Below are 13,340 nucleotides of genomic sequence, written 5' to 3' on the forward strand. Positions count from 1 at the left end.
GGCATACTTCCATACTGTAGGGATTCTACGATACATTTAAATTTCAGAGTACAGATTGTTGTGAAATGGGACATGGTGTACTTTCCCCTAACTGTTCTACACTATAAGAGACCTGTCAGAATGGACATACAGCTCTACATTTCTGATGGAGTTCCTATTAGAAATGTACAGCTCTTTTAGTTTGGAAAATAGGAGGAAGTGATAATCTGCGTGTCACTGGCACTCCTTGGAAAAATCTGACTTATTAACTTATTCCCTCTTCACGTACGTCATCGAACGTTTTGGCATTTCCAGCACTTTTTTTTATTTCAGCTTGGTACAATCAGCAGTAATTTATTTATGACAGTGTTTCTTATTCACATACAACATATGGAGATAGTATGTAGAAACTAGGAGCAGAAGCAGACCATTCAGGCTTTCGAGCCTGCTCAGCCAATCAATGAGATCATGATTGACCGAAATGAAAAGCATTTTCTGATCTGTCTCTATTTCCTTTGATGTTTTTAGTATACAGAAATCTATCAATGTCAGTCTTGAACATGCTCAACGACAGAGCCTCCACAATTCTCCAGATGTAAGTCACCATCCAAACACAGAATGATGAAAAGCATTTTTCCACAACTCAGTGGGTAAATGTGCTGTCGAGTATGGGAATGAATCATGCAAAGCAAAACGGTTACAAATTCACACTAACGAGTTTTGTTTGGTCACCACGGTCTACAGAAGAATTAGGGAAGAAAAACATTCAACTAAGCTTCTTGTCTCAGCAGGCTCTGCCAATTTGCATGTCTATGTTGTGTGTGTACATACACATGGAGCAGGGAGGAATACATCAGTGAGTCTAGGATTCTATTCAACTCTAATAACCTTTATACCAGAATAACCTTCCAGCATACACCACTGCGAAGTAAACAAGAATGGCTACTTGGTAAGCTACCAGAAAGTTGGCAAATTATGCACTAGCACAATTCAGGACCTCAGGAAAGGGTACATGGAGGAAAAATCCCAGAAGATGTAATGCATGACTAACAACACTAAGTATTATGCTTACTCAGGTCAAGACTCACATGTTACACCAAACCCACCTTCTGCTGCTAACAGATGAAATGTCACTAGATAAAATACGTTCTGATGGATGCCCTGAAATGTACTGAATGATCTCTCTTTGTCTCTCCACAGATATTGCCTAACCTGAATATTTTTTATTAACCAAGCAATTACCTGAGTTTCCAGTAACACTGTAAATGCTCTCTTTCGGAGTGTTCTTTACAGTCCATTCTTCATCAACAAAGAATCTATGACCTAGAGGGTGGCAAAGCCATTTCATTGCAGGCGGTATAGTACCACTTTGGGAGAGGCAAATCTGTCTGGCACTGCTGAGGAAGAAGCGCTGTAACAGAATAGTAAATATAAAGACTTTAAATACAGAGAAGAATAACACCTCTGTTGATCACTATAAAACAGAACAGAACCTCTCTAAAGTACATTGACTAAGCCCAAATAAAATGTTGAATTACCCAATTTGTGCCAAGTTAACTAGAGTCAGCCAGATAGTGGCAAGGGAAATCTGTCAAATTTCCTGCTCCCAATCACCGTCCAGTAATATTTGGTTTAACTTAGCCCTGATTTGAATAAGACAAGCCTCAGCTTTGAAGTGCTACTTTATCCCCATTGTTTTGGTTCAGGATCCTTTAGACACACCTCATTTAGGGTCACTAAGTATTACTGGCTTTAGAAGCACACACCTCAGTACATGCCAGTGCTTTTAATGGAGACACAAGAAATTCTGAAGCATCAAATTATACAAGAAGCTCACATGTACGCAAAACATTTCTCCACAATAGATTCTACAAAATTGTAAGCCAGCAGGAAGCATTTAATAAATGAATCAATTCAATATCTATACTTATGATTATTTCTTTAATAATTTACTGAAGGACTCCCCACAGAAACTATAGTCCATTTCTGTGACAGCCATTTTTGGGAAAAAGAACAATGTCTTTGTTAAATTCTTCACATCTTGTTTACTGTTGGAAACACTGAGGAGAGGCCGACAGTTAGGAAGCTTCTAAAGAGAGTCTTTTTCCTCGGATGGTGATGGCTAGCACGAGAGGACATAGCTTTAAAATTATGGGGTGATAGATATAGGACAAATGGCAGACGTAGGTTCTTTACTCAGAGAGTAGTAAGGGCATGGAATGCCCTGCCTGTAACAGTAGTAGACTCGCCAACCTTAAGGGCTTTTAAATGGTCATTGTGTAAACATATGGATGATAATTGAACAGTTTAGGTTGGATGGACTTCAGATTGGTTTCACAGGTCAGCACAACATCGAAGGCCGAAGGGCCTGTACTGCGCAATAATGTTCTATGTTCAATAGAAGGAGGAGGTAGAATTATAAAGCATTTATAGGGAATAGCAAGGATTAGTCTTTCCATCACTTAGGGTACAGTTGCAGAAAGGATGTTTGGGGACTCGTCAACTGAGGTAGTATGGGCTGAGGTTAGAGACAGGAAAGGAGAGGTCAACCTGTTGGGAGTTTTCTATAGGCCTCCGAATAGTTCCAGAGATGTAGAGGAAAGGATAGCAAAGATGATTCTCGATAGGAGTGAGAGAGACAAGGTAGTTGTCATGGGAGACTTCAACTTTCCAAATATTGACTGGGAACACTATAGTTCGAGTACTATAGATGGGTCAGTTTTTGTCCAGTGTGTGCAGGAGGGCTCCCTGACACAGTATGTAGATAGGCCACAAGGGGTGAAGCCACATTAGATTTGGTACTGGGTAATTAGCACGGCCAGGTGTGAGATTTGGAAGTAGGTGAGCAGTTTGGTGATAGGGATCACAATTCTGTTATGTTTACTTTAGCGACGGAAAGAGATAGGTGTATACCACTGGGCAAGAGTTATAGCTGGGGGAAAGGCAATTACGATGAGATTAGGCAAGACGTAGGGAGCACAGGATGGGGAAGGAAACTGCAGGGGATGGGCACATTAGAAATGTGGAGCTTATTCAAGGAAAAGCTCCTGTGTGTCCTAGATAACTATGTACCTGTCAGGCAGGGAAGAAGCTGTAGAGTGCAGGAGCCGTGGTTTACGAAGGAGGTGGAATCTCTGGTCAAGAGGAAGAAGGCGGCTTATATTAGGATGAGATGCGAAGGCTCAGTTAGGGCACTTGAGGGCTACGAGGTAGCCAGGAAAGACCTAAAGAGAGAGCTCAGAAGAACCAGGAGGAAGCATGAGACGTTGTTGGCGGATAGGATCAGGTTAAACCCTAAGGCTTTCTATAGGTATTTAAGGAATAAAAGAATGACGAGAGTAAGATTAGGCCCAATCAAGGATAGCAGTGGTAAGTTGTGTGTGGAGTCAGATGAGATGGGAAGCGCTAAATGAATATTTTTCAACAGTATTCACTCTAGAAAACGACAATGTTGTCGAGGAGAATACTGAGATACAGGCTATTAGGCTAGGTGGGAATGAGGTTCATAAGGAAGAGGTATTAGAAATCCTTCAGAGGGTGAAGATAGATAAGTCCCCTAGGCCGGATGGGATTTATCCTAGTATCCTCTGGGAAGCCAGGGAGGAGATTGCCGAGCCTTTGGCATTGATCTTTGACTCGTCATTGTCTACAGGAAAAGTGCCAGATGACTGGAAGATAGCAAATGTGGTTCCCCTGTTCAAGAAGGGGAGTAGAGACAACCCTGGTAATTATAGACCAGTGAGCCTTACCTCAGTTGTTGGTAAAGTGTTGGAAAAGGTTATAAGGGATAGGATTTATAATCATCAAGAAAAGAATAAATTGATTAGGGATAGTCAGCACGGTTTTGTGAAGGGAAGGTCATGCCTCACAAACCTTATTGAGTTCTTTGAGAAGGTGACCAAACAGGTAGAGGAGAGTAAACCGGTTGATGTGGTGTATATGGATTTCAGCAAGGCGTTCGATAAGGTTCCCCACAATAGGCTATGGTACAAAATGCGGAGGAATGGAATTGTGGGAGACATAGCAGTTTGGATCGGAAACTGGCTTGCTGAAAGAAGACAGAGGGTGGTAGTTGATGGGAAATGTTCATCCTGGAGACCAGTTACTAGTGGTGTACTGCAAGGGTCGGTGTTGGGTCCACTGCTGTTTGTCATTTTTATAAATGACCTGGATGAGGGTGTAGAAGGATGGGTTAGTAAATTTGCAGACAACACTAAGGTCGGTGGAGTTGTGGATAGTGATGAAGGATGCTGTAGGTTGCAGAGAGACATAGATAAGCTGCAGAGCTGGGCTGAGAGGTGGCAAATGGAGTTTAATGCAGACAAGTGTGAGTGGATGCACTTCGGTAGGAGCAACCGGAAGGCAAAGTACAGGGCTAATGGTAAGATTCTCAGTAGTGTAGATGAGCAGAGAGATCTCAGTGTCCATGTACACAGATCCTTGAAAGTTGCCACCCAGGTTGACAGGGCTGTTAAGAAGGCATACAGTGTTTTAGCTTTTATTAATAGAGGGATCGAGTTCCGGAACCAAGAGGTTGTGGTGAAGCTGTACAAAACTCTGGTGCGGCCGCACTTGGAGTATTGTGTACAGTTCTGGTCACCGCATTATAAGAAGGATGTGGAAGCTTTGGAAAGGGTGCAGAGGAGATTTACTAGGATGTTGCCTGGTATGGAGGGAAGGTCTTACAAGGAAAGGCTGAGGACTTGAGGCTGTTTTCATTAGAGAGAAGAAGGTTGAGAGGTGACTTAATTGAAACATATAAAATAATCAGAGGGTTAGATAGGGTGGATAGGGAGAGCCTTTTTCCTAGCATGGTGACAGCGAGCACGAGGAGGCATAGCTTTAAATTGAGGGGTGAAAGATATAGGACAGATGTCAGAGGTAGTTTCTTTACTCAGAGAGTAGTAAGGGAATGGAATGCTTTGCCTGCAACAGTAGTAGATTCGCCAACTTTAGGTACATTTAAGTAGTCATTGAATAAGCATATGGACGTACATGGAATAGTGTAGGTTAGATGGGCTTCAGATCGGTATGACAGGTCGGCACAACATCAAGGGCCGAAGGGCCTGTACTGTGCTGTAATGTTCTATGTTATCCAAGACTATGGGCTATATTGAGGGGTGGGGAAGGAAGGAACAACTGTACACCTGTTAAAGCTTATGATATTACAAAACATTCTTTTCAAAACTCCAAATAGATATCGCTAAGAAAACAGCAATTTTCTACTTCTAGCATTCATTATGTATACCAGAAATAATAACTACCAAATTGGAAAGTTCAACTATAATTCTGCAGGATGAACAGAACCTTTTCTACCACAATCCCACATAAAATGTACATTTGCTCTCTTGAATGGACAGGAACAGCAAAGCACTGACAGCTATACTCGGAAACAGTTGGAGGCAAGCAAATTATTCACACTGCCTTGCTATTTTTCTGACATACTTTTCTAATATGCTACTCTACTGCTATCCTCCAGCTGTAGCCAAATCACTATTTTCTTCACATTCATTGTGTTTTCTGTGCATGCATGAGAACCCATATCCAACAACATATGCCATATTAAGCCTAATAGAACGCTTCCTGCAGAACAGATTCTCTGAAGTGAAGTAGTGCCTCCTAGACATGCATAGGAGGCAAGAATTTTGTGTAGTGATGTTAGTTCAAATACAGCACAGCACTCGGGACTCCTGTATTTAAATTTTACATTGTTAGATTTTACTGCACACATCTTTTAAATGTCATTTTCTTTCTTACAAATTATTTATCATTTGGAACAAGGCAAGTTAAATGTTCCGCAGGAATCTTAAGAAATAAATCAGTCACGGAAAGTTCACTGAATAGGTTTAGCTTAAACTCTGCTCAGTGGAGTGGATCTTCTTTCCCACAACATCCAATAGCCCATACCAGAGATGGTTTGTTAACTAGTGTCCATGGGGAATCATACCTACAATTGTGTTTATTACTTATAAGTACAGGATTTTCTTTTTAAATCCAGCCGACATGTCTTACAGACAAGTCAGACAATAAATATCTAGGTGCTACTCACTGTCATGAAGTGGAGTCTTTTGTGTAAGCTGGTTTTGATTCGGATCGCTGCTGCCACATAGATTTCTGCCATAGTAGCAACAGAGATAGCATCTCCAGCACATTCAGCAAGGTTTACGGCACTCAAAGCCATGTTAATTGCAGACAAGCGGCTTCCGCCAAGTTTGCCTAAGAGTAATGGAGAGCCAGACAGCCTTAATTACAAATCCGTATACACGAAATGAGGTAATACAGAAGAAAACAAGGACAGATCACAAAGACTTTAAAGTAATTACAAGTCAGAATGTTCTTTCCCCACCTACACATGTGGGATGGTAAAGATACTCTAATATCAAGTGCACTCAACTCTACTAACATTGGGCCATCAAGTTCCCATTTGTTTCAAGTAGGTGGTCCAGGGGGTCTAGGCCTGAAATGTCAGCTTCTGTGCTCCTGAAAATGCTGCTTGGCCTGCTGAGTTCATCCAGCTTCACACTTTGTTATCGTGGTCCGGGATGCCTGATTTTGTTTTAGAGGCATGTAACTCCTAGCACCCAAATGAGTCTGTTGCAGATATCTCTGAACAAAAAGCCCACAGTTGCTGGCATTCGCTTTCTTCTTACTATGACATATGGTAAGGTAACAAATAATCTATCTATCTACATAAGCTTTGCAAAGGGACAAATTTAACAAACAAATTATTTCACTCGCTCAAGCCGTGTTTTAATCATAAGGGACATGGCAATTTTGCAATGAAAATTACTGTTGCAATGTTAGCATCAATATTTTTTTCTGGATTTAGTAAGTTAGTTAATATATCAAGCCCCGTTTCATTGAAAATTGGTGAAATAATTTTATTTCTCTATTCTTAAATAAAATGCTGGTGTATTGGTTTTACAAGTGTTGCAATACATCCACTCAGTTTGTGTTGGCACATCTGAGCGTTGTGAGTGTTGACAGGCTGTTTACTGACTAAGCTTCATCCTGTCCTCACCCACAATGGAGATGCATCTACCAAGAGCTACTGCGTACTTGGCTGATACCTTTTGTCCTTTTTATCCAAGGGAATCATTCCACAGAACAAAGCCTTCAGAGAGCTTTCCTGGGTTTTGATACAAGGACACGCATGGCATTCATTTAACCCAGTGAAATAGCAGATCAGACATGGACCTAGGTCTCCATCCTGTTAAGTCACTCTAATGACATCAATTGTAAATATCAAGCCTTCAATTGCCATTACTCAAAGAGATCACCTAATCATTATCAGATAGATCTGGAACATGGCTGTGAGGGAATTAACTGCTCATTTTTCTACGTTAGAACAGCAACTACATTTCAAAAGTTACTTCAACGTAGGTGAAACATTTTAGGAGATGGTGAGGCCACGGAACATGCTCAAAATGCAAGTCCCTTCTTTCAGGAAATGATTTAAAACTGATCCTCACACATATATTGTGTAATGAACTTAACTAGAAATTATATGATTAGTGGGAACCCTGGATGAACTTTTAGTTATCCTCACCTTAGCTTTATTAAGACCAGCTGTAGCACTGCAAGTGACGTTTTAAACGAGACTGCTGAACTAATTAAAAACAGGGTTTAATGCAAGAGTAGTAGCATATCGACCCATTCTCCGTATTATCCTTGAATAGATGGAGCACCCAATGACGAAAACTACCTGACATTCTATTTTTTCTCTCATGTTGCATTGAACACTGAAGCTGTCAAAATGACTGTAGCACAAACTGCAGAAGTTAATCTGGAAGAATGTGTATTTGTGATCAATGGACATTAAGTACAAAATGTTGCTATTTCAAAAGGTTTTCAACTTTGCGCAAAATACACACCAGTCATGTGGAGCTGTTGTAGCTTGTGATAGACCAGTGCCGCATCACGGGTGCTCTTCTTCATATCATCTTGCAGCTCCTTTTTCTGCCTGAAGCCTCCAGCTCGTGCTGCAAACCAGCGCCCAACCCACAACCGTTGCAGAATATGCCGGATGACATTCCACATTAGACTGCAGGCAAAGTCCAAGTTGGATGTAGGCAGAGGACGCCCCAGTGCCTTCAGACAGGTCCAAAGATTCTGGGAAGCTTGAGCAAAATCTCCCTAACAAAAATAAATGAGGAAAGCATATTGTTATTTTTCTACAGAAGTTTTAAAACTTTTACTTCTCTTTTTAAAAGGAATCTCAAATTTTCTCCCCATCTCAACAGAAGTCCCGATTCTGCAGATGCACAGTTTCCCCAAGTGCTATAATTCCTCTGAGTGGCCACACTTCACTTGTGGCCAAAGACATCAAGTGTCAATACGCTAGTTGCTCACATGTGACATCACAGTCAAGATGGATTCTGGCCTCAATCTGCACCTTTGCCAGCACATCAAGCAATCAGTTGCAGAAACGCCAGCTGATTTTCTCTCTGTAAACTGGAGACATTTGAAGCCTACTGTTGCACATAATGCAACCTTCATTTCTGACTAGCACACAATAACTGTACTTTACATCATGAGTCAAACATCAGGCAAACAGCATTAGTGGCTTCAGAAAATAACAACAAAACAAATGAAATTTAACACAACAACAACAAGAACTACTCACACAAAATTTAAACTGTTAATTTAGATACAACATGTCAAATCGTTACTCTGCCAACAACTAACTAACTTGCTCAGACATCACTAAAGTCATACTGTAGATGAGAGATTTTGTTCCCATAAGAGAATTCTATGTGCAAATCATGATTTCAGGTCTAATGTATATCCGTGAGGTAAATCAGATGAAGATTTCTGAAATGGTACAGGATAGTAACTCTTTGCAGGAAATATCACAGGTAGCAGTTGAGCAACAATAAACTTATATGCAGAAGCAAGGCCAACAATTGAGTCAGGAGTAAATCATTCTTACCCTTGCCAGGTCCAGATCAGCCTGCTTGCGATGCCTCCAGAAAAGGACAGATGATTCAGAATGCAACCTAGTAACGGGTTCACCATAGACAAAGATTTTAGCAAATACGAGCAGGACAATTATTCCGTTAATTAACCAGAGGATCAACGTTGGCCAGATCCAAGAAAACCAGATGGAAGAATCTACCAGGAAGAAAAGAGTCAAAAAAAACACATTTTACTTGTCAAGCAGTGGGGTTAATTCCAAGATCAGTAATCTTGTGTCACTCAATTTAAAGAAGGGGTTCATTAGGCTGTCACAACACCCTTGATAAATAGAACATATTCCATTATGTATTTTAACCAATCTTTTGAAACGACAAAAGAAAAACCTACACAAGTATTGCTCAACTCCTTGCTCAAAGGCTAAAGACAAAATACTTAACACTCATCCATCTTGACACATCTCCACCTGAGAATACAATTCCTGCTGTCAGCTAGACAATATGCCTATAGCACTGTTACAGAGGATGCATTTGGTGAAGTTAAGTCTGCAATTACAGAAAGTTGACTTTTCCAAATACTCAAATCCAGTCTTTTAAAATGCCTGTGGCAAACAGGAAAGTTGTATTATTAAACACCAGTATATATAAATCAGGATTCAGAGGAAAAGTGACTTGACTTAAAACTGCTGTTTTCAAAAACAACCTATCGGAGGTCTGCAAAAGTATATTAGCAAAAACGTGGATAGTACAAAGTAAGGCACTTCAATTGAAACTAGCTGTGATACCTGTTTATCTTCGTCATATATAGCTTCACCTTCAGTTATACTGGAAGCACAGATCAAGGCCATTCTTTTAAATGTCAAGAAACAGTCTAGAGCTTTTAATTTTATAAGATGATAAATGATGCTTAGTGTTAAAAACGTATCAGTGATAATGGGAACTGCAGATGCTGGAGAATCCAAGATAACAAAGTGTGGAGCTGGATGAACACAGCAGGCCAAGCAGCATCTCAGGAGCACAAAAGCTGACGTTTCGGAAGGGTCTAGGCCCGAAACGTCAGCTTTTGTGCTCCTGAGATGCTGCTTGGCCTGCTGTGTTTATCCAGCTACACACTTTATTATCTTAGTGTTAAAAACATTATGTTTAGCAACATAGACTGACTGAGGTTTGAACTGCACTCTGAGAAGTTCCTCCTGATCTAAAGAAGAATATCCAAGAAGGGAGATATGAGAAGACAAATAACTTATTTTTTAAAATTATTTTTAATTCCTGAGAAGGAAACAAAGAGTAAATTTCAGTCCAAGGTTTGGAATGTTGACACACCCCAACCTTAAAAGTAGATCTCCCAGTTGGATTGCTGCTGAGCTGTGCCAGGATGCAGAAGCTGTCCACTGAGCATAATCGTCAAAGGTAGACAGCAGCCCCGACAGAGTCTGCAGCTGCATTGCAGCAGAGAAGAGCCAGAGAGAATTGAGCACACGGCCAACTAAAATGTACTGTGCCTGATCACCCACACAAACCCTGAACAGCAGAATATTTCCTTTGTTAATATATTTTACTTCATTAAACCCTGTTAGCTTTGTGCTAACATGTGCTAGACTATTTGGATTTAGTGATTTTCAAATTGAGAATTGCCTTATGGCCCTCCTCGGCCCATTAACAAGCTTTTCAAGATGTTTCAAAGGTCATTAAGAGCAACAAGATTCCCAGCTCCACAAACCCCATTCCCAACCTCCTGAAACCACTATGAAAAATACCTGTTTGCCTGGGAAGTGCTGGGATACTGACATGCCATCTGGGAGTGTGAGTTTCAAAATGCACCTCCTTCCTTTCACAACCCCATGGCAAATAAAAGACCTGGCCAAAAAGTAACTTTTCATGATTTCTCACCCCATTATCACATTTTTTAAAAAAATCAGGCCTGAAACATCAGCTTTTGTGCTCCTGAGATGCTGCTTGGCCTGCTGTGTTCATCCAGCTTCACACTTTGTTATCTTGGATTCTCCAGCATCTGCAGTTCCCATTATCACTAAAATGGAATGTAACTATTATTACCCTATGTAAAATAACTAGAAGTCAAAAAGGTATTTTGAAATGTGTTATATAAATGCAAGTATTATCTCTTTAGAATAAAGGAATTATTAAGGGCAGAATGGAAATTGAACAATTTGTGAAATCCAAAAGGAAAAGTCAATTTATTGCAGTTAAGCATGAAAGTTCACATTATATTTAGGCTCCCGTAGTATTTAGTTTTGAAACATGATATTGTGATTCCCCAAACTAATTTTATGAAATATCTTTGTTTCCCTACATTAAAACACACTATCAACAGAACCTCTGTAGCTCCAAACACGAAGGTATATATTCATGCTACATAAATATAAAGCAATTAGTTTTCCCAATCATCTGTTGCATCAAAGGTAGAAAAACCATGAAATCTTCAAAAAACAGCAGAGATTCCCTATGATTTGCTGCTTTCCAAACAAAGTTATGATGCATGAGTGGCAGAACATAAATGGACTTTCACCATCAGTTTAAACCTTGTGGATTCTTCTGATAGTTTAATTTCATTTTATTTTCAAGATTGCTCTTCTAATATATTTTCTGACCAGCCTGTTCAGAAATGTCATGAGTCACCTCTGGAGCAGATGAGACTAAAACCCAGGGCACCTGGCTCAGAAGTAGGGACACTATTACTGTTCCACAAGAGCCGTCAAATACTTTCCATTAGTACTGGTTGAGCCCTACTCTGAAATCTATTTTTTTTCTTCACATTGCTGCTTTTCTATCTGTTTCTTTCTCTGTTTATCATTCTTGCTTCTCCGTAATCCCCCTATTCATTCCTCTTTTGTCTTTAATTTTTTGGGTAGAAAGATGATGCAAGTTTTGCCTGCTGCCACTATGTATTTGCATATTATTACTGTGTCATTTTGCACTCAATTGTTTGCCTCCTATCCTATGTTTCATCTCTCATCTATTCTTAATAACCTCTATCACTTAACTCAATGTTTCCACTACCTTTTGATTTATTCTTACAGCCTTTGTATTTCCACTCTTCTCACCTCAACTGGTGTACCGCAAGGGCTTGAGATCGTTATGACACGTCGGCACAACATCGAGGGCCGAAGGGCCTGTACTGTGCTGTAATGTTCTATGTTCTATGTTCTAAGAGGGCAGAGTTAGGACTGATTGGTGCCCAACACCACAGAGCCATTATACCTTTCTCGTGGGCAAAAAGCAGACTGTGTGTTTATACTCTTAGGTCAAGGACTCACACCAAACAAGTAACAGGAATACATGCTTTGTATGACAGTATATAGCACAGAAACAGGCTATTAGCCTAAGTGGGCTTTATCAATCAGTGCTGTACTAATAAATGTGCAGGTTCTACATCTGCTTTAGCTAGATTAGAGTTATACATAGAAGTCCACTTTGTGATTTTGACAGATTGGAAATGTTTTGAGAGAGGAGGAGAGGGGACCTAATTGAGGTATACAAGATAATGAGAGGCATAGATAGAGTTGATAGCCAGAGACTATTTCCCAGGGCAGAAATGGCTAGCACGAGGGGTCATAGTTTTAAGCTGGTTGGTGGAAAGTATAGAGGGGATGTCAGAGGCAGGTTCTTTACGCAGAGAGTTGTGGGAGCATGGAATGCGTTGCCAGCAGCAGTTGTGGAAGCAAGGTCATTGGGGTCATTTAAGAGACTGCTGGACATGTATATGGTCACAGAAATTTGAGGGTGCATACATGAGGATCAATGGTCGGCACAACATTGTGGGCTGAAGGGCCTGTTCTGTGCTGTACTGTTCTATGTTCTATGTTCTAGAAACTAGCCTGCTCGTGACGATGGATCTCAGATGGAGAAACTTGTCTATTAAAAGTAAGTTGTTACAACACTGCCTACAAGATCTCTTTTTTGGAGGGGAATATATCTGAAGTAAAACGGACATTAGGTTGTACAAAATGAACTGAATTAACACCATTTCTCAACTATTCCTCTGAGAAAACATGGCCCCTTTAGTTTACTCCAAGCTATAGGTGATTAACACTGTGGAAATGAACAATTTATCCTGCCTACCAGAAGTAAAGCTTCAGCAAAATATGGTTACCATCTGATCAGCAAGTGTTCTCCACGATTCCATGAAAAACCTCTGCAGTCTTACCTGCAAAAAGTACCTGCAACCACTCACTGGCTCTATTCATCTAATTTTCCACTCACATTTCGAGCAGGGTGGTCCTACATTCCTGGTTTTCCCATTTTGAGTTCAACAAAATCTCTGCTGGACATATTTTCAGTACAGGAGTTTTACTTTTTAGGACGAGGCCTACCAATTAGTTTCAGATTAATTCTAACAAAATATTCATACATTCGATTTACTGCTCTGTTTTCTCTCAGCTATGTAATAAACATCATAAAGAAAATATAATTTCATTAAAATAAAAT

General features: G+C 40.3%; 1 protein-coding gene across 2 annotated transcripts in view; it reads right to left on the reverse strand.

Annotated features, from left to right (window-relative positions):
• Nucleotides 1–13,340, reverse strand: part of srebf1 (sterol regulatory element binding transcription factor 1) — a 47,300-nt gene that overhangs the window by 9,064 nt on the left and 24,896 nt on the right. For both annotated transcript variants that reach the window (XM_048552410.2, XM_048552411.2), the window contains exons 9-12: nucleotides 8,912–9,093; nucleotides 7,854–8,115; nucleotides 6,029–6,195; nucleotides 1,222–1,390 (exon numbers count right to left, since the gene is read on the reverse strand). In XM_048552410.2, coding sequence (XP_048408367.2) covers nucleotides 1,222–1,390; nucleotides 6,029–6,195; nucleotides 7,854–8,115; nucleotides 8,912–9,093 — 780 coding nt within the window. The remainder of the gene's footprint in view (nucleotides 1–1,221; nucleotides 1,391–6,028; nucleotides 6,196–7,853; nucleotides 8,116–8,911; nucleotides 9,094–13,340) is intronic.

This window comes from Stegostoma tigrinum, chromosome 23 (assembly GCF_030684315.1).
Source record: "Stegostoma tigrinum isolate sSteTig4 chromosome 23, sSteTig4.hap1, whole genome shotgun sequence".
Lineage (NCBI taxonomy): Eukaryota > Metazoa > Chordata > Chondrichthyes > Orectolobiformes > Stegostomatidae > Stegostoma > Stegostoma tigrinum.